This window comes from Myripristis murdjan, chromosome 3 (genome assembly GCF_902150065.1).
Source record: "Myripristis murdjan chromosome 3, fMyrMur1.1, whole genome shotgun sequence".
In the NCBI taxonomy this organism is placed as follows: Eukaryota; Metazoa; Chordata; class Actinopteri; order Holocentriformes; family Holocentridae; genus Myripristis; species Myripristis murdjan.
The window spans coordinates 42,801,835-42,821,377 of record NC_043982.1 but is presented as its reverse complement, the minus strand read 5'-3'; the positions used below and the strand labels follow the sequence as shown (position 1 = coordinate 42,821,377).

At 39.7% G+C, this 19,543-nt stretch overlaps 1 protein-coding gene and 1 long non-coding RNA gene across 3 annotated transcripts; both read right to left on the bottom strand.

Moving 5' to 3' along the window:
* Positions 1-1,904: 1,904 nt before the first annotated feature.
* LOC115376805 (CUB and zona pellucida-like domain-containing protein 1) lies at positions 1,905-8,730 on the bottom strand. Its single transcript, XM_030076581.1, has 9 exons — positions 8,399-8,730; positions 8,154-8,296; positions 7,429-7,572; positions 6,251-6,309; positions 4,763-4,950; positions 3,413-3,807; positions 2,970-3,066; positions 2,668-2,839; positions 1,905-2,131 (listed from the first exon to the last, which is right to left on the bottom strand). Exons 1-9 carry the CDS (start codon positions 8,399-8,401, stop codon positions 1,995-1,997), a joined length of 1,338 nt encoding a protein of 445 aa, XP_029932441.1. The 5' UTR covers positions 8,402-8,730; the 3' UTR covers positions 1,905-1,994.
* A 446-nt stretch (positions 8,731-9,176) lies between these two features.
* Positions 9,177-15,228, bottom strand: LOC115356813 (uncharacterized). 2 transcript variants are annotated; one of them, XR_003928019.1, is made up of 5 exons: positions 15,075-15,228; positions 11,780-11,970; positions 10,436-10,600; positions 9,865-10,003; positions 9,177-9,347 (listed from the first exon to the last, which is right to left on the bottom strand). It is a non-coding gene; the product is annotated as an uncharacterized LOC115356813 (long non-coding RNA). The 2 variants fall into 2 exon arrangements; XR_003928022.1 differs by lacking the exon at positions 15,075-15,228 and adding an exon at positions 14,370-14,817.
* Positions 15,229-19,543: the final 4,315 nt, after the last annotated feature.

The window sequence follows — 19,543 nt, the reverse complement described above, 5'->3', positions numbered from 1 at the left end:
CTCAGTTACCAGTTTAAAGAGAATACCAATGTTCTCAAGCATGCCCGCTAGTGCCCATCATAATCCAAAAATCAACAAGAAAAACGTGTTATTAGCTCAGTACGTGTCATAGTAATATGAGCCCCAGATGAATAATGATGGAGGCTTTGATTCAGAATTTCTCTTCGGTGTCCTGCCCTGTTAACGGCCTGAGGTCTCAATCTGCAAACACAACATGCACACACCATCACATGGTCTGTTGGTGTAAATGCAATAGGAAACAAGTGGTTAAAGTCTGCGCACCTGATACCAACTAACTCCTGCAGAACGGTTGTCCCGGTTGCCCCCACTGCTGCCAGCTCTCTCACTATATATCACATAACATCCTCTTTACAGAATCTGAATTGCAGTTCAGTTCAAATCAGTTCAGTTTAATGACGTACACTCATGTAAACCATAATGGAAATATGTGAAAAGGGACACTCTGATAAACAGAGGTGGGAAGTAACGAAGTACAAATACTTCGTTACCGTACTTAAGTAGATTTTTCAGGTATCTGTACTTTACTTGAGTATTTAATTTTCTGCCGACTTTTTACTTTTACTCCCTACATTTGAACACAAATATCTGTACTTTTTACTCCTTACATTGTCAAAACAGGCTCGTTACTCCTCTCTCCCTCTCTCTCTCTTTTTGGTGGGGGCGGGCGGGCTCGTTACCACCAAGAAAAACATTACAACACCTGCACCAGCACCGTACGAGAACAAAAAGCAGAGAAACTGTCCAGCTACAGCAGCGCACTGACAGCTTGTGTAACAAAGCGAAGACTTGCCACTCCGCTGTATTTTCACTAGCTAACAGCAGCACACTGGCTTAGCTTGTCTATTAAGAGAAGAGGTATCACTTTGGCTAATTTTTCAATCTATATTATCATATGCATACTACTGCTCATTCATTGGTAGCTGAATTGTTGGGTCTGTTTGATAAGTAATTTACATTTTTAAAACAAATAATAATTTAACATATTGTTAAATTATTGGAGTCAAACTTACTGGTAAACATCTACTCCTTCAAGATAATTTATTATGTTCTACAACTCATAAACATACACAAACACTACATAATGAGTGTTTGAGCAGCATATCTCCCCTGTGCTACAAAAGATCCAGGGTAAAAATTATTAACATTAACGCTGAAGCCCTCCCCCACAGTTTCCAAAAATCCTGGAGGAAACCCTGCACAAAACAGACAACACGACAAAACAGAGTCGCAGAAGCAAGAAAAAATCTGTTAAAAGTTATATATGTTAGGTACAGTGTTGAGAGTACCAAAGCTGTTATCAAGGTACTCATTCAAGACCTCTGGTCAGTTCAGTCTTGATTATTGTGTGAAACTGGGCTTGCAGCAAAACTAGACTGTTGTGTGATTTTTATTCTCTGTAACAGCACTTTGCAGGTTGTTAATAAAAGAGGAAATGTTCCTGTTTTGTGTGCCCTGAACTTTTTTTCGTCAAAAAGTTATCAAAAAAGGTATATGTATCATTAATGGTAAAAAATTCATTTTTACTTTTTACTTTTGTACTTAAGTACATTTCAGAGCATGTACTTTCTTACTTTTACTTGAGTAAAGAAGTTGAATTGGTACTTCTACTTTTACCAGAGTCTTTTCTCACACAAGTATCTTTACTTCTACTTAAGTACAGAATGTCAGTACTTTTGCCACCTCTGCTGATAAACTATCTGAGCTCGAGAACAGGAGTCCAGACACTAAGCAGACAGCACTTATAATATATGTTTACTAACATGTTGTCTAGAGCAGGAAAAAGTAGATGTATTACACAGAACAGTCTACCTAAAAAACAATACGAATAAGGTTTTTATTCCATCATTCTGATCACTGAATAAGATACAATAAGTGAAGACACATGGCAAGTGGAAATAATAGCACAATTTAAATTGATTTGTCAGATTTCCCATCACTTCAAAGGTTTGACTGGATAAATGGCTTCCCTGTCCTCAGTCAGACTCAGAGTTTACCAGGAGCTGGTATTTAGCTTTGGACCTCCTAGACCGGTAGACGACCACCCCACACACCAGCAGGCAGCCGGCAATGAAGACCAGGTTCATGCCCAGATTCAGGCTTGGGCCAGAAACTAGAAAGGAAGTGCAAATAAAAGGAGTAGTGTGTTAAATATATCTGCATCATCTACAAATTGATTAAAGAAAAAAAAAAACTTCAGAAGCACAAGTATAATGCAGTGAAGTGAACACACAACATGTAATTACTGTCCCATATGTCTCTCTTCTCTCATGTAACTCAGAATGTGGAAACGTCTGGAATAATGAAGCTCCAGTCCTCCCATTCGTGGAGCAGATGACTCCACTCTGTCCCCGAAAGGGAAGACTGGAGCTACAGTTATGTCAGCCCAGGTGTTCCCCACATCCCATAACCTGTCACCACCCACTGGGCACCTGCAACAGAAACACTAAGACAAGACAAGCAGCCTGGCAGCCAAAGGGTGGCGGGTTGACACACCACTGTGTTGGTAAATGTTGACAAGATAATGTCCACAACCACAATGTTAATGACAGCTGCAGCGGTTGGAAACTAGTAAAGGCAATTGTATCTTGGCACCGCTTTGTGCCAGATGTAAGATAGGACCGTCTACCTGTGTATGTTCACACTCACCTTGGCTGTCGGACGGTTTGATCAGGTGCAGGGGTCCCTGGGAAATGGAGTGCCTGGAGGTCTGGGAAGCAGCTTCTCTCCTCTTGCGCCCGTTGGACTGGATGCAGCCTTGGAAGCACCTCGTTCCAGGAACCCCAGTCTCACACAGGATGACTGTGCAGGAGATGTAGACCTGCCAACAGAGCGGACCAGAGTCACTCCCCCCTTTGGGTGCAGCTGAGAACTGTGATGACTCATCACTTTTACCAAATCAAACTAAAACGCACACATCACTGTGTGAACAAAAGGTTGTTTTACTTTACCTGCTCATGAGAGCCAATGAATTCAAAAGCCTCCATTCCAAATCTGAACAGAGTGTTGGCGCTGGGGTAAATTCTCACAGTGCTGTCCCTTGCACACCTGCAGTAATGCAACAACAGTTCAATAATAGATACAGTAACATTTACTATTGTGCATCAACGTGTTAAATGTATGGCTTTCATTGAACATGCTCCTTGTTTTAGTGTACAGTAAACTGAACGTTTACGTCATTAACTCTCCTACAGCACCTGAGGCCGAGGATTTACAGCAACAAACATGCAGCATGGCGAGTGCAGGTTCAGACAACACAGCTGCCAGCACCAACGAAGCCCAGCCATATGAACATCTGAATAAGCTCCATCAAAAAACATTCCAAAAAAAAAAAAAAAAAAAATCACACATTTTTGTTCAAATTGCACCGGAAAAAACAAGCCAGAATGCCTACCCGTTGGAAATGATGGTGTAGTTGATGCGAGAGTTTGGGTTGTCATAGGGCGTGGCCTTGCAGGACTCCACAAACAGCTCCGTGTTGGGGATGGAGGCAGTGGATTTAATCTGCATGTAGATCATCTGTTTGAGGTAGACCTCCACTGGGTAAGAGTTGGGATCCCTCTGCCTCCTGAACCTCTCGCTCTCATAGAATTCAAACTGGAAGGTGAACGCACCAAAGCCTTTCTCTAAGAAGGCGTACAGGTTCTTGTGTTTGTATCCCAGGGTGATATTATTGCGTTTGGGAAAGACGCATGAAAATACAATTTCCACTTCATTTTGCCTGGTAATAACTTGACTCGGGTCTGCAGATGTGATCTCATTCCTGAAGACAATGTAATCTCCATCCTCCTAAAGTTGGAAGAGAATGAAAGCAAACTAAAGAAATTAAACAGTGACTTATTGAAGTTCCCTTAAATAAAAAAAATTTAAAAAAATTAAACAGTGACTTATTTAAGTTCCCTTCTGAGATACAAGGTACAAGGTGATTTGTAGGCAGGTATGAGACAAATTTATGCAGACAGCAGATGCACAAGTGCTGGTTAATCATGTTCTGGCCTTGTGTTGTTCATTCAGACAAACAGCAGGAATAAACCTGTCCAGCTGTTAAAAGAGTAAGCCTTTTACAGGTACCTCTTGTCTAAATGTCTGTTCGAGTGATTGATTTTTGTGCTGAGAAGTTGTGGGAATCTTTTCAGGATTTTTTTTTTTTTTTTTTTTTTTTTTTTTTTAAAGCAATGATCCACCCCATACTATAAACTTTAGGAAATCAGGTCTGAGGTCCAGAATCTAGAAAGAACGAAGATTGTCTTGACAAGAGAGTAAATGTCATCGTGTTTCCACCAGAATTTTGATTGAGACACAGTTAACCTTGACTTGACAATCAATGTGTGGCTCACAGCTTTCCAGTGAAAAGACAAAACACTGTTTACAGCGGCTTCCAAAAAAATCCACGTACTAAAACCATTGTTTGAGCGGGGCTGACGACACACAATCGAAATGATAAGCAACTATAAATGTAAAATCAACAAAGGTAATTTATTAACAAAAGTTCTTCATGAAAATATTCTCCAGATTGCTTTCAAAATAACAAAATATTTACTCAATAATTCAATGGTAAAACTGCTCTGCTCCCCCGTCTCACCAGGTGTCATTCACCCAGGTGTCTATAATCCCTTAATTAGATAAACAAAACTCGTATAATATTTTACTTTCATACCTTAACCTCCCTTTTTTCCCAGTTCTATCTGTAATCATGGCTCACAGGTCATTATGGCTCCAACACTGTGAGTTTAGCGTGCCGTACCTCCACTGTGGTCCCGCAGCCGTTCAGCGCCATGGTGGCAACAAGGTGGGTGCTGTTGGAGCGTGTTGACAGCCTGCAGCCGGTGTCTCTGTAGTTTTTCAGGTGCAGGCTACCCTGGTTACGATTGATGAGGTAGGTTCTCTCCACTTCCACGGTCATTGTGGATTCAGTGCAGCGAACCACGGTTTCTTAATAATGAGAGATGTGCAAGAAAGAAAGAAAAACTTCACTCTCAGAAGATAAAGCACATCACTGTACCTTTAGTGGTCACTGGGGCTTCTAAGGTGCAGCTTTTGTACCCTTGACACTGGGAACTCATTTGTACCTTATAGTGAGCAGTCTCGTTCCTATATCATAGCGACAATACTGACTGCTCAACCATGACCTACAAGTTTAAATCTACCTTCAATTAATATTGTACCTAATTTATTCAAGTATTTGTATACACTCAGTGTCCACTTCATCAGCTCCACCTGTATAATCTAATCTAATCCAGTCCAGCTGTTGGGCCATAAAGTTTCCTCTCCTGCTGCCTATAATGCTCAGCTTGTCTTGTTGTCACGGTAACAGAGGTGTTCATTCACTTCTATGTTTGGCATTGAGCTCATAGTTAGTGCTGCTGTTGGACTGGACTGCACTTTACTGACAGATGTTTCTACTATTCTGTCCCCCTTCATTGTATATAAACACGGAGGACAAAAAATTAGAAACACCTCTCAATGTAATGTAGTCTAGTACAAGACCTCAGCAAACTACAACCTCAATAATAAACATAGAATTACAGTATCACATATATGTTCCTGTTCCTGGGAGGCACAGTGATGTTTCTCTTTGCCTTGGCACATCTGGTATTTTTGTGACACGCTGTGTGTACGGTTGGAGGGACAGGCACCTGGAGTGTCTGGTTGTGCGCCTGATAAAAACCACACCTGCTCAGACCAGGTTGACCAGGCTCAGGCTGGTTGTGGGTGTTTTCATCACTTTAACTGGTGGTAGCACAGCGACTAAACATCTCTGTAATCACAGAACCTAGTGCACACAGGGGAGTGAAACTGTTTTTACTGCCGTCAAAGGTGCGTACTGTAAGTGTGATTTAGGGGAAGGATAAGAGGACACCTGTTCAGTTCTACTGACAATATAGGCCCACCCATCTCAGTCCAACCCAGGACTGAGCGATATGTACATCAAATATCAAATATCATGATATTTTTGACCAAATATCTCAATATTGCAATGACATTGTAGGGATGAGTACTTGCGCTTTCATATGATATTTACTCATATTTACTTTTATTTTTAGGATAATAAGAGATTTTTGATAAATGATCATCACAATTTGGATATTATGACCAAGCAGAACCGTCTGGTAAGTTCAGAAAACGGCGTCCTTTAACACAATATAAACCCAAAGCAACATGTACCCCTGGCATTTGGTTCCTGTACAATGAAAAAATGTAAATGGAGTAATTAAAAGTGTAAACAACTCACTGTAGTGTCCAACATCAGCAGTCACACATCGAACCTCTGACTGATAGATTCTGTAGTACCTGGAGGAGAGCATTAAAACTGGTAAAGCATTCAGTTAAGTTCACCTCAGTGAAGTCTGTATTGTCAATTTTAAGAAGATGTGTGGTTTCTCAATAGAATGAAAACAGAAAACTAGAGAGCACTCAGCACATACTGTACCTCTGCCAACAGCAAAACATTGTCAGACTTCACCACACATTAATCTGATATCTTGATGCTAACGTACTTTAACCATTTGCAATCAAGTGTCTGTGTCCATTCATTTTTAGGCGTATATTCACACTCAATAGCTAGAGTTGGCTTGGCTAAAAACTAACAATTGTGCAACAGTCCTGTCCAATAGGTATAACATCTACTGGCAGTGTGGACTGTTTCACAGGTTCAGGAGTTATTTGCCGTGGTGACAACATGGTTCCAGAGTGTCTGACTTTGCCCCCCAGGAGGTGACACTGAAGTTCAAGTTTTAGGATCTTTTAGGAGGAGCAAACAGGGCTGTAGATCTTGACTGGTAAAGCATTGCCTTCCCAATATACAAAGCGGCCACTGTCAAAAATAAAATGCAAAAACAAAGAGCAGAACAATACAAAGTACAAGCTGAACGAACACACAGGGGCATGTCTTCATCAATATCTGGGGAGAATCAAGGATCTACCTTGAATGCCTTGTGTGCCTTGTGACTTGATTTTTGAGTTTGTTTTACAGTCATTATTCGGACCTTCACTCTGTTGTTCCAAACGAAAAACTGTATTTAAAAATTTCTCAGAGTTTAGGAGAGCTTGGCATTGCATGCTCAACCAACAACTGGATAAAATAAAGCAAGACCACAAAAAGATTCGATCTTGGCTGGTTCTTCGTACAATGACAAAAGGCATTCCCTGAACCTCATGGGTTGCCCCAGGTTAAGGAACAATCTGGGATACCTGGATAATAAAAATATGCCTCAGTTGCTAAGGTATCACAAAGAACTTGATGACGATATCTTGATGTCAAAAACCCTACATGTAGCATCTTTATCACTGAAATACCAAACGATGCAAAAAAATACCCCATCCTGAAGAGAACATATTCGTACATTGCTATGAACTGGTCATGTGGTTAATGTGTGTTGGAATAATCTGGTCAGTTTATGTGAGGCTTACCGATCTCTTGACTCCACAAAAAAGCAAAAAGGGAAATGGTCATTCACTTCATTTTCAGTTGGCGTCCACTTTATGGCAAATTCTTCCGTGGATATCCTCCGCTTTGCAACGCCCCTCGGCCCAGTGACAATGAGGTCAGAGATACTAAAAGAGAAATAATGTTTCATAAACTTGCCTTGGTCAACCAGAACAGCAATATAAAGTTCATTTAGAGTATGATTTTAAGACTACTAATATGTATACATATACTTATATTAAAACTAATATAAATTTATACCTTACATAATGAGTAATGCAGAGGAACATGATAATTCTACATGTAATAACTCATTCCTCCATCTATTTTCTATACTCATTTATTCCTAACCTAGGTTACAAGGCGGCTGCAGCCTATTCCAGCATGCATTGGGAGGAAGAAATGGGAAAAACCCTGGACAGGTCACCAGGGTTAACATACACTCAACCACACATTCACACCTATGGGCAATTAAGAGTGTCCAGTTTAGTTGACCTGAATGTTTTGGACTGTAGAAGGAAACTGGCATCTGGCATTAAGCCACACAAAGACAGGGCGTAAATTCAAACTCCACACAGAAAGGACTAGGATCGAACCCAGAACCTTATTTTCTAACCCCTGAGCTGCTGTGTCACCCAATAACACATACATAACGAACAAACGAGAAGAAGAAACAATTACAAAAGATTTTAATGTAAAATTTCCTGACCTGGAATATCTCGCTCGGGCTCTGACTCTGATTTCAAGCGGGATGTTGACATAGGCGGGAATATTTACTCCATTACGTGGAGTTGGAGACACATATAGGGAAATAATTGCCATCAGTGCATGTAGAGATGTAGTGTGAGTCAACTGCAAGTCAAGAAACAAGAGAAACAAAGGGAGTGAGAGTGATAGAATGTGAGAATCAACAACACAAAAGAGAGATTGCTACAGTGTAAACTGTTGTCGAACCATGAATCGAGAACTGCAGAGGAATCTTGCTTAGAGGAGCGATTGATGGACGGTAGAGCGGAGTGGTGGTCATAGTGGTGGACGTTGTAGTGGTTGTTGGAGCCATTGTGGTGGTTGTTGTTGCAGCTGCGGTTGTTGCAGCAGTGGTTGTTGTGATTATTTGTCCAGCTGTAGTTGTTACTGGTGCACCTGTGGCTGTTGCTGGTGGTGCAGCTGTAGTTGTTGCGGCTGTAGTTGTTGGTGCAGCTGTAGTTGTTGTTGTTGGTGGTAGTGCAGCTGTAGTCGTTGTTGGTCCAGCTGTAGTCGTTGTTGTTGTTGTTGGTCCAGCTGTAGTTGTTGTTGGTCCAGCTGTTGTTGTTGTTGTTGGTGCAACTGTAGTAGTTGTTGTTGTTGGTGCAGTTGTAGTCGTTGTTGGTGCAACTGTAGTCGTTGTTGTTGTTGTTGGTGCAGCTGTAGAAGTTGTTGTGGTTGTTGTTGGTGCAGCTGTAGAAGTTGTTGTGGTTGTTGGTGCAACCGTAGTCGTTGTTGTTGGTGCAGCTGTAGTCGTTGTTGTTGGTGCAGCTGTAGTCGTTGTTGTTGGTGCAGCTGTAGTCGTTGTTGTTGTTGGTGCAACTGTAGTCGTTGTTGTTGGTGCAGCTGTGGTCGTTGTTGTTGGTGCAACTGTAGTCGTTGTTGTTGTTGTTGGTGGTGCAGCTGTGGTCATTGTTGTTGGTATGGCTGTAGTCGTTGTTGTTGTTGTTGCAACTGTAGTGGTGTTCAGTGAAAATGGTGATGTTGAATTGCTTATGATCTCACGTTTCCGTCTTCCTTCAGAAAAGGGATTTTTTGTGGTGTAGGATCCATCAGAGTAGGACAGAGTAATGGGCTGTCTGGGGAAATCCTCCACTACAATCTCAAATCCACGTAATCCTTGTTGTCCAACAGGAGAGTATGTCAGCGTGCAGGAATTCTGTTAAAAAGAATAAGGAACAATATTTTTGTAAGCTGTTAAATTAGCACATAGCCACAACTGCACATACACATTATACAGTATATACCTCATTACATTTAAAACAGTTTAGAAATACATATGCTGTAACATGAATATATTTATATGGTGTGTTGTTTTTTTTCACTGCACATCTATTACATTTATTACATATGTTTGCTGTAAATTCAGTTTACTCCTTGATCCAAGGTGATACATTTTCATAACAGCATGGCAGCTGGCAGGATATAATGCTGAGGAAGTCACATTTTCATCAGAGAATGTGTAAGAATGTATGGAATCTACTGGACATGAGTTTCCTAAAGCTTTTCTCTGTGTGTCCCTAAATAGGAGATGTACCATATTTAATATGATATAACACAAGAGCTTGCCACTACTACTTCCCAAGTGAAGTCCTGAATGACAATGGGCATGATAAAAATTGTATTTACTTATCATTTGCAAATAAAGGCTAAGGATTTTGGAAATGTAGTCTTACCGGATCAAGAGAGAAACCCTGAGGTAGGGAGCACATGCTGCATTCGTATTCATCGTATAATCCATACCGGCATCTGACCCGGTCACCGTCAGGATCAAAAACTGTCAGACGATATGTCCTTGGACAGTTTCGAGGTATTCTGTGAAGTGGGAACCAGTTGGATCAGCAACTAATCTGTTTATATTTAAATATTTCTTAAAATAAAATCCTGTGAACAGCAAGGCTGCACACACTGGCATCAAATGGCTCAAGCAAGAACATGTTATTAACACAGTTAAAATCCTTACAAGATGAAATGTTTCCATTTTTAAAAAGGATACCTGATTTTTCATGTGGATTCTGTCCATTATTAAACATATATATCAATGAAAAATTATAATGCATCATGATACATGAACAAACAAATAAGATGTTGCTGGGCAGTGCACCCTAATTGTGCTCGTGCAGGGCTTAACTCAAGTCAGTGAAATGAATACTTGGGAGTTTTTACTGGTTATATGTTGAACTTTAAATGTGAGGTGACACTGAGCTGCAACAGCCCAAAACAAGAACTGATTGTACTGGTCATCACCTGAGAAAAGGCAGCATGGTGGCAATGGGAGATCTGTTGGGTTCCCCAGTATCAGATCGGTTTCCCAGGTTCACGTGTGTCATCATCATCCAAACAGCTCAGGAGTTCGCGATGTTTGGTATCCAGTATCCCTGGCCATGGTAATAATAATTGGGGACGGGATACCTTTTTTGGAAAAAAGCAAACAAACAAACAAACAAAAAAACATTTGTATGATCATGTTACCGCAGAAATTGAATGGGTCAGTCAATGGGTCAATCAGTGAACGTTACAGTTGTTGCCACTAGAAGGAGCAGCAGGGACCTACTAACCCAAACCTGTGGGTGGGGTTATGACTGACAACCAATCAGAGGTGAGATAATAGTCCAGTAAAGCTGCACCGCCAGCCAAATGATCACAACGACAATGTGCAGTTAATCCACATAACCAAATCAGCACATTGTTTACACATGCTGTAAAGTGAATATATTCATAACGGGTATATTTTGTTTTCATTGCATGTCTACACATACGTTTGCTGTAAATTTAATATCAGTTTTCTCCTTGATCCAAAGTGATATCTTTTCATCATGGCAGCTGGCAGAGGACAGTACTGTGTTGAGTCTGAAGCCAGAGTTCACCGTGTCACGAAGGCGGCACTCTTTTGACTCAGCTTCATCACCGTGGTAACAGATGCTGTGAACATAACCTGCTCTGGACCAGGTTACGCTCAGAATTTTGGCTTAAAATCAGCTTTGTTTTCTCTTTGTTTCAGGTAATATGTGTATTAACCCTTTAAATTTGACACTGAGTGTCATCCAATAAAATACCAGAATAGTAAGCCACAACAGCTCCATCCCACTCTGAGTGATGTTTTTATGCTTGGTCCAAGTTCATTTGATGCTGCAGGTACTGCACCAGTTAAAATTTAAAGTCTGTCACACATAGGACTAATATTATATCGATTAAATTTATTTCACCTGATACTGACAAAAACTACAGTGATTTACATGTATCCTTTGTTACAGGATAGTGTGTGAGTTTTTGAGTGTAATGTTTAATGAAGAGAAATAAATTTGAGGTGCAGCCCTCTGGACTTTAGCAACAGTGTGGGAGAAGAGGCATAGTGGGCCCCTTTGGGATGGGTTTTAATATAATTACCCTATTCAATGATTAAAATGTAAATATAAATGTATTGGGATTAATGGGATTAATTGGGATAATTATTTTGTTTGCTGTAAATATGTTTATAACCAAAAGTGCCAAGCAAGTAACATTGGCAGTGTCACAAACTGAATTAATCAACCAGTTTATAAGTAAATAACATTTTTTTTTTTTTGTCTCATCTTTCCAATGATTTCTTACCGAAGCTCAAAGGGTAGGTTGCTGGAGAGATGTCGGGTCATCATCACCTCATTCTGGCACCAGTAATAACCGTAGGAATAGCTGCCGATAGTTCCGCTTTGGGTTCGGTTCAGGCTTCCACAATCACCACTGAGACACGTGAAGCCGCTCTGATAGCAGTTATAGTGGGCTTGCTTGTTGCGCAATTCCACCTGGAAGTATGTCACACACGCACACACACAGACACACACACACAGACACACACACACAGACACACACACACACACACACACACACACACACACACAGCTGTTTTGTCACTTTTAGTCATATTTGCTTCTCATTTTGTCCTAACTAATCACTGCCTTTGTTTTAGCTGTTATAGTTTTTTAACCTTTATTTATGCATTTATTTATGTTACAAGCAGACAGGTCATCCAGCACAGAACATACAACATTAAAGTGAATTTGCAAAAGTGCCAAAGACAGATTACAGTTTTTTTCGACTTACACACTAAGAACATACGCTTAAACCAATGTGACAGAACTTGAACTCATCGGAACTAAACCTTAAACACAGCGTGGCCATTCCTTAGACACATGTGCTGTTTTGATCTGTGTTTGCTATTGTGCAACACACTTCCTCCTTAACACTAGACACTATTTCACACAGAAGACACCTCGCTCAAAAATGAAATAATGTGGTAACACTGGGAAAACACTTATGTTCAAAATATAAAACACATCGGGTAATTAGAAAACCTGAGACACACACATGAAAGCACTTACTTAGAAAACTGAACACCAATCAGTCGGGGCCTAAGCACTACAAACAGGCCCCAGGTCAGCCATGTTGAGTAATTTGCGTGGAGGTGGTGAGAGAAAGGCACAGGAAGACATTGTATGCGATGTGGATGAGATTTTGTAGCCGTGCGTAGTTTGATTTTGTTAAATTGTTTTATTTTTGCTTTACATACTATGTATGTATGTTTATTTATGTTTGTCAACTCAGAAACCCTGGTTTCAAAAAAGTAAATACACAGGCCTAATGAGAGGCTGTCTGCCCAAAATAACACATTTTGTTTGCAAAAGGCTCTCACCATGACAAAACATTTCAAACATGCAGCAAAAGCACATTTTGTCTCTGCCCAATACAACTTGCAGTCAAGCGAGTTAATCCAGCCACTCATTCACCTCATACTCAACACCAAAATGCAACACACCCTTTTCAGTCTGAGCAGCTTCAACCTTACTTTCTCCTGTGTGTATTGCAGTCATATTTTTTTTTGACGATTTACATAGTTACATATTGTAAAGCAAGTAGCGAGTGTGCTGCACATTCAAATGTGAACTTACAGTAAAGAATTGCATCCAAAATCAGAAAGACTTTGAAGTGAAATTTTACTGTATTGACAGCAAAAATTGAAATACTGTAATTCACATACAGTATTACACAGAAAAACTCAAAGGAGTTGGAAAAAAATGCAGAATACAATTTATAGGCCCCTTTTTTGTAGGTGCATACTGATTGATTGGTGAATGGTGATTTATGGAAAGAGTAGTGATACAGGTGCACTAGTGATTTCACAGTGATGCAGGTGCAAAAGAGTGTGAAAAATGTGTGAATCCAATGAAAAGGTATGAACACATTTGCAAAAGAAAATTTCTGCTGTGGTTTGGAGGTACAGATGATGATAAAGTGGATCCCAGTTCCATTATACTGGAAAAAGTGATTGAAAAAAACTGTACTGTACTGTAAAGTACAGTATACTCTATTTTTATTTTTTGGTTATTTTGGAAACAGTTGTTACTGTGAAAAAGGTGCTTGATTTTGCTGAATTCTTTTTGAAGAAATAAATGAAAAACAGTAAAAAAAAAAAAAAAATGCAGTGTTTTGTGTTAAGTATGGTATTGTGTTGCTGCTGATGTGAAAGTGTGTTCATATGATGGAAAGTGTATCCTTTTGTTATCAGAGTTACATTTTGACAAAGGATTTTTAAGTTTTGATGACTGAGTTTCAGTTTGCCATAAATGTGAATGGTTTATTTCCAGGTGTTGTGTCTTATTTGTGTTGTGTTTAGAGTTGTGGCACAGTGAGCAAAGCATTTGCAAAATGAATTGAAGCGATAAAAAAAAAAAGCAAAAAAAAAAAAAAAAAAAAAAAAAAACTGTACAATATCAGGAACAAGAGCAAATTCCCAAAGATGCTCTCTCCTGAGCCTCTAAAAGAAGTTTAAAATCCCCTGTAGGTCAAATCGAGCTGGACAGCTTCAGTTCCAGGTTGATATCGTAATAGATAAAAGTAAGCCATAACAACAATTAACCCTCCTATTATCTTTGGAGTATTTTTTCTGCATATTTCATGGTTTTTCTTAATTTAATGGGGACGACTGGGTAAATATGAAATTAACATGATCATATGCTTTCAGTGTCCTGGACAAATTTTGTAGCATCGCTTTCATTTGGGGGTCAGTCTGACCTCAGGCTGATTGATTTGGTTGTTTGGACACTGAGGATCTATAACATGACATTTATAATCTGCAAAAAACTTTCCTTTGCCTCAGGGTCCTCACCTGACATAGCACACCTGTAGTAACATAACATATCCATACCTGTAGTGAGCTATAAGGAACAGATAACATGATCAGGAAAAAGCCACATGGAAGAAGTGGGTTTTCAGAGGGGACTTAAAAGAAGGCAGAGAATTTCCTAAGTTCCTCAGATGAGCTGTTCCAAAGGGTTTGAGCCCCGACAGCGACGGCTAACACGGCCTTATCTGAGGACAGGGAAGCCATTTGCTGTCAGTCATTCTTGGAACGAACAGAAAACAATTCCCACAGCGAAGACAGTCAAGAACAAGTTCTCATTTGATCTGTTGGAATTTTCTGCTGTGGTCAAAACATATTATATATGACTTTATTGTTATCATGGGCAAGTCGTATTACTTTGAGTGTCCTCGTTAGTTGGGACAGGAGTTCATTACAAGCTTGTAAGACTTGGATTTTAAAAACTATGACAATCAGGTAAATGTTGAGAGATCAAATAACATGCAGGATGCATTTTAAAAGGATTATGGGAAATGTAAACCAGACGTACACATTAGAAACTGGGTTAAAAAAAACAAAACAAAAGCAGGAATTTTCTCATCAAGCAAAAGCCTAAATGGAATAAACATATAAATACATAAATGAGCATAAATGAGTATAATCCTTTCATGTAAATTCATCTGGATGAGGTACCACAAAACACTGCATGCCAGCATCCTCCCCTCTGTTCAGGTAACATCATCACCTGCCATTCTCTACATTTTAACTCACCACATACGTCCCATCTGAGCTCCGGCCTTTTGGGGTGAAGGTCACTGATCCTCCGTAGAACCTGTAATAATGACTGATGGCTGCCGCACCAGAGACCAGAACCAGAACCAGCAGCATTGTGAGAGAGGCCATGGTCCACCGAGTGCTGCCTCTCATTATCTTCCCCCCAGCAACAAGGGCTCATATATACCACACTACAAGGAAATGCCATCGGATATAGTTCCGCCATAGCTCAGCCACAGCAGCCCTCATAGAAGCCAAGGAGAAGACAGACGATTATTGATTGCACAAAATACCCTGCCAACAGGACATGACACATGACCAGTTTTTCAGGTCCCTTCGGTTATCGATCCAAAGCAGGAAAACTGAGGTTTTGGCCCCTGATGCTGAGAAATGACAAAGGCCCTTTCATTAGTCATGGCGTTTCACAATGCAGTTTTATTTGGCACAACAGTAAGTTGGGAAACTCATGAAAATGATATCAGAATCATATTTGCCATGCTGCAAGAGAGACAGACAGAAAAAGTAAGACAGTGTAAGTCCAAAAAGAAAAAAAACAACACACACCAAATAGATCATGCGTATTCAGCAGTTGCACTTATGGCATCGATTTTACTACACATTCTCCGTTCTGCATCTGTTGTGTCATGTAAATGAATCAGAACGGCAGATATTTTGATTCAGAATTTGCTTACTTTGAGCTGCATTTGTGTTATGAAAGGTGCTATATAAATAAAATCTATTATTAATCAGTTAACCAGTTGCTTTAAATTAACGTCTAATTAGCATTTTTAAAATAATATTTTCATCCATTCATTAATTTTACGGGGTTAATGTGTAAAAATGTTTAAGAATTTTGAGATTTAAGCGAATGAGAGAGCTCTAAAACAGGTATAAATGTTCACATGTACATGATTTCCACTGATATATTTTTAATTTAAAATAAGTGCAGAGGCAATTAAGAAAGCAGTTCACTGTACATCTGCCATCGACCTCACTGCTCCCTTAAAACCCAAATGTTTGAGCAAGAGACACAAGCTAGCTAACGTCTTACACCTGAAATACTGGCTGATGTTAGCTCCATCAAGCAAAGCCATTGCTTTTTTTTAATGCTGTGATGTATGAATCATTAAATTCTGATGTTTGCTGTTTCATCCCCTCTTCATCTGGCAAAACAGAAGCTGCAGTAGCGTGAGCGCCTCTCACGCTGCTGCAGCCAAGAGTTTTAAAATCCTAACTGATTTTGAAATCTGACAATCTTTACTGATGTTCCCTCTATTCTCAAACAGGCACACACTACAATATTTGAAAATAACAGTGGATCACACACTTTAAGACAGTGGTGCCCAACCCAGTCCTCAAGGGCCCCTTGTCCTGCAGGTTTTGGTTTCAGCTCTGCTCCTGCACAGCTGACCCAATTAAGGCCCGTGCACCTTCATGCACAGCCTGTTCAGGAAGATCTATTTCAACCAATTAGCATGAAACCCTTAATTAGATCAGGTGTGGAAGAGCAGAGCTGAAACATAAACCTGCAGGACCGGGGGCCCTTGAGGACTGGGTTGGGCACCACTGTTTTAAGATATTATTATGATTAGGGTTATGATTATCATACCAGAGGGAGCAACACACCACCTCACATGATCCTCACATCTCTCATAGCGTTGAAGCATCTGCAGACATCTATGAAACGTTTTTGCAGGTTTTCATTTGAGAAAACTGAAAATATTACATCATTGTTCCCTCCCCTCTCTCTGACATACTGCCCCACTCTGCGGGCTCTGCTACCTTTACTCAGTTTGAACCGGTTCCTTTGTCTGCATCACACGTTTGCACCACCGCCCCCCGTGATGTTGTGCCCTCAGATATCTTAAAACAAACTTTTGATGTAACTGGCCATAGTGTTCAAGTTATTACTAATTCCTGCATAGCCTCCGGCACTGTCCCCATATGTTTTAAACATGCAATTTTTTTTTTTTTTTTTTTTTGTTATTATGAATTGATGACCTAATTTATTTTTTTCAGATATTGTTTGTTCTCATTAATAAAAATTGTTACGCTAACTGGCGTTTTGTTGTTGTTTGCACTGATTTTGTACCTGTTTTACACTCGGCAGGCAGGCAGGAGCGTACGCAGGGGAGGCCCCATAACAAAATCAGCTTAGGGCCCCAGTTTGGCCAGGGGCCTCTCGGCTTCAGTTTGACTGATGCCAGTTTGAGTCGTCCAGTTTTCCTCTTGATCATGAGGTCACTATCATAAACCTTAAGAATATGAACTGACTATCGACTAAGAAACATAAATATCCGGTGTGAGTCCAGTTTAACTCTGCATGTCCCATGTTAATATGACACAGTGATTATTTAGATCTTTACAGACCTCTAACCTCTGCACTTGCAAAATGTTAATTACCATTTTTAATTTTATGCAACCAACTTCTAGATGAATTTCATGGTTCAGTTTTCATCATGCAACGTCAGAGTAAATATATAATAGTTTGCTGGTTTAGGATGGTGTGAAGACTAAAGGTAAAACAGACCATCTGTTAATATCTCCTGTATGAACTGTTTTATACATTTAAAAAAAAAAAAAATCACTTTTGTAGTTTTATGTACTTCACCAGAAACCTTGAATACCATCCACAATTGCACAAATTAATTGAATTTTCTAAAGCTGAATTGACCCAATACCATAAAAGCACACTGAAATTTTTGAAATCATCCTCGCAAAGAAAATGTAAAAAATTACAATTACAATTCACATTTGGCAGACACTTTTATCCAAAGTGACATACATATGAGATTTTTTATAAAGCATAATTGTAACTGTAAAAAATGTGAGCTATTTTATTACAGTTTAAAGACGTCATAAAGTGAGGAATAAGTCGAATGCTTTCCTTATACAGTTTGTTTTTAATAAATGTTCAATACCTTGCATCATATATTCTGATGCAACATGTTAAACTATATTCTGATCTATTCTTTTTTTTCCCCCAGGCTTTGATTGAACTTGGCCTATAATTTCACACTGATAAAACAGAGATTCATTTTGTTAGTTAGTATGTTATTTATTTGAAAAAAATGGACCAAGTTTTTTTCTCATAAATTCATGACTTTCTAATCAGGATACCTGATTAGGAACCTCCTCGGCAGACGACATCACCTTTACACAGGAAGAAATCACATCAATCACATCACATCGCTGAGATGATTGACAGTCACCATCTGACCAATCACAGCGCAGAGTGAGGCAGCAGTGCAACTGAAGAGATGCCACGAGAAGACCGCTTGAATGTGAAGCAGGCTATTTATTCATTTCAGGCTGGAGCTGCTTTTGATATGGAAAACCATCTTTTGTTGAAACAGTTTGTTTGTTAACTGACAGCCTGTTGTGTGACACATTCATCTGTTTTAGATTTATTTATTCACTTCAGGTTAAAGTTCCTTTTGTTGAAAGTCATGAAGGTCTGGCTGTTGACCTCTGCTTTGCCTTTTGGATTTTGATTTTCTGCCACAGCCCCTCTGTGAGTGTCTTGGATTTTTTAACTTTGTACCTGGATACTGAGAGTAAGCCCGACCTTCTGCTGGCCTCTCCTGACCTCCTGTGTGTGACTTCCTGTGTGTGACCTATGGTTTGATTTTACGCTCTCTGCTCTCTCTCAAATAGGAACACAGATAAGAAATAATTTGTCCTGAGTGCTGTAAATATTTTAACTGGAAACGAGGGAAGATACTGTCGTGGGATTGTTTCAGTGAATAAAGAGACGAGTCCAAGTTGTTTTCTTACTGTTTAATGTGGCAGTTTGGGAGAGAGAGGCGACATTACAATGAAAGGCATACAGCATACATGAATCTTCACAGTCTGGGCCCCACTGAGTGTTGTCTTCTCTGATTGGCTCCTTATTTAATCTGCCTCTTAAAGACAGTTTCTGTGTATTCATTTGGATCCCCATCAGCCATCGCTCTATTACAGGAGTAATGGCTCCTAATCCTGGGGTCCCCACACACACATACACTCAGGTTTTAGTGCGGAGCAGCCATAAGATAATTACATCCAGAATAAAAACAACAACCCAAGATCACATCAGGCAACCACAAACAGCGACAAAAAAACCTCCAACAACCTACAACTCCAATCAATTTGCAGCAGCGTGGAAAGCAATAAACTGTGAAAAAAGATAAAGATAATGTAGGAAATAGTTAAAGACAGTTTGAAAAATGTGCAAACTCACACAACCAACACCTGGGCCTATGAAAAAACGAAAAAAAAATTTATTCACAAATTAGTATGTTGGGATATATTATTATACTACTACAGTTAAAAAAAAATACAAAGAAAAAGTGCATTTGTTTATGGAGTACAGCAACAAAAAAAATTTAAAACGTAGAAATTGACAATAATAAGAAAGACACATGCACACCCACACACACGCACACATGCACACACATACACACCAGCTTAATCTTAATTGTTCA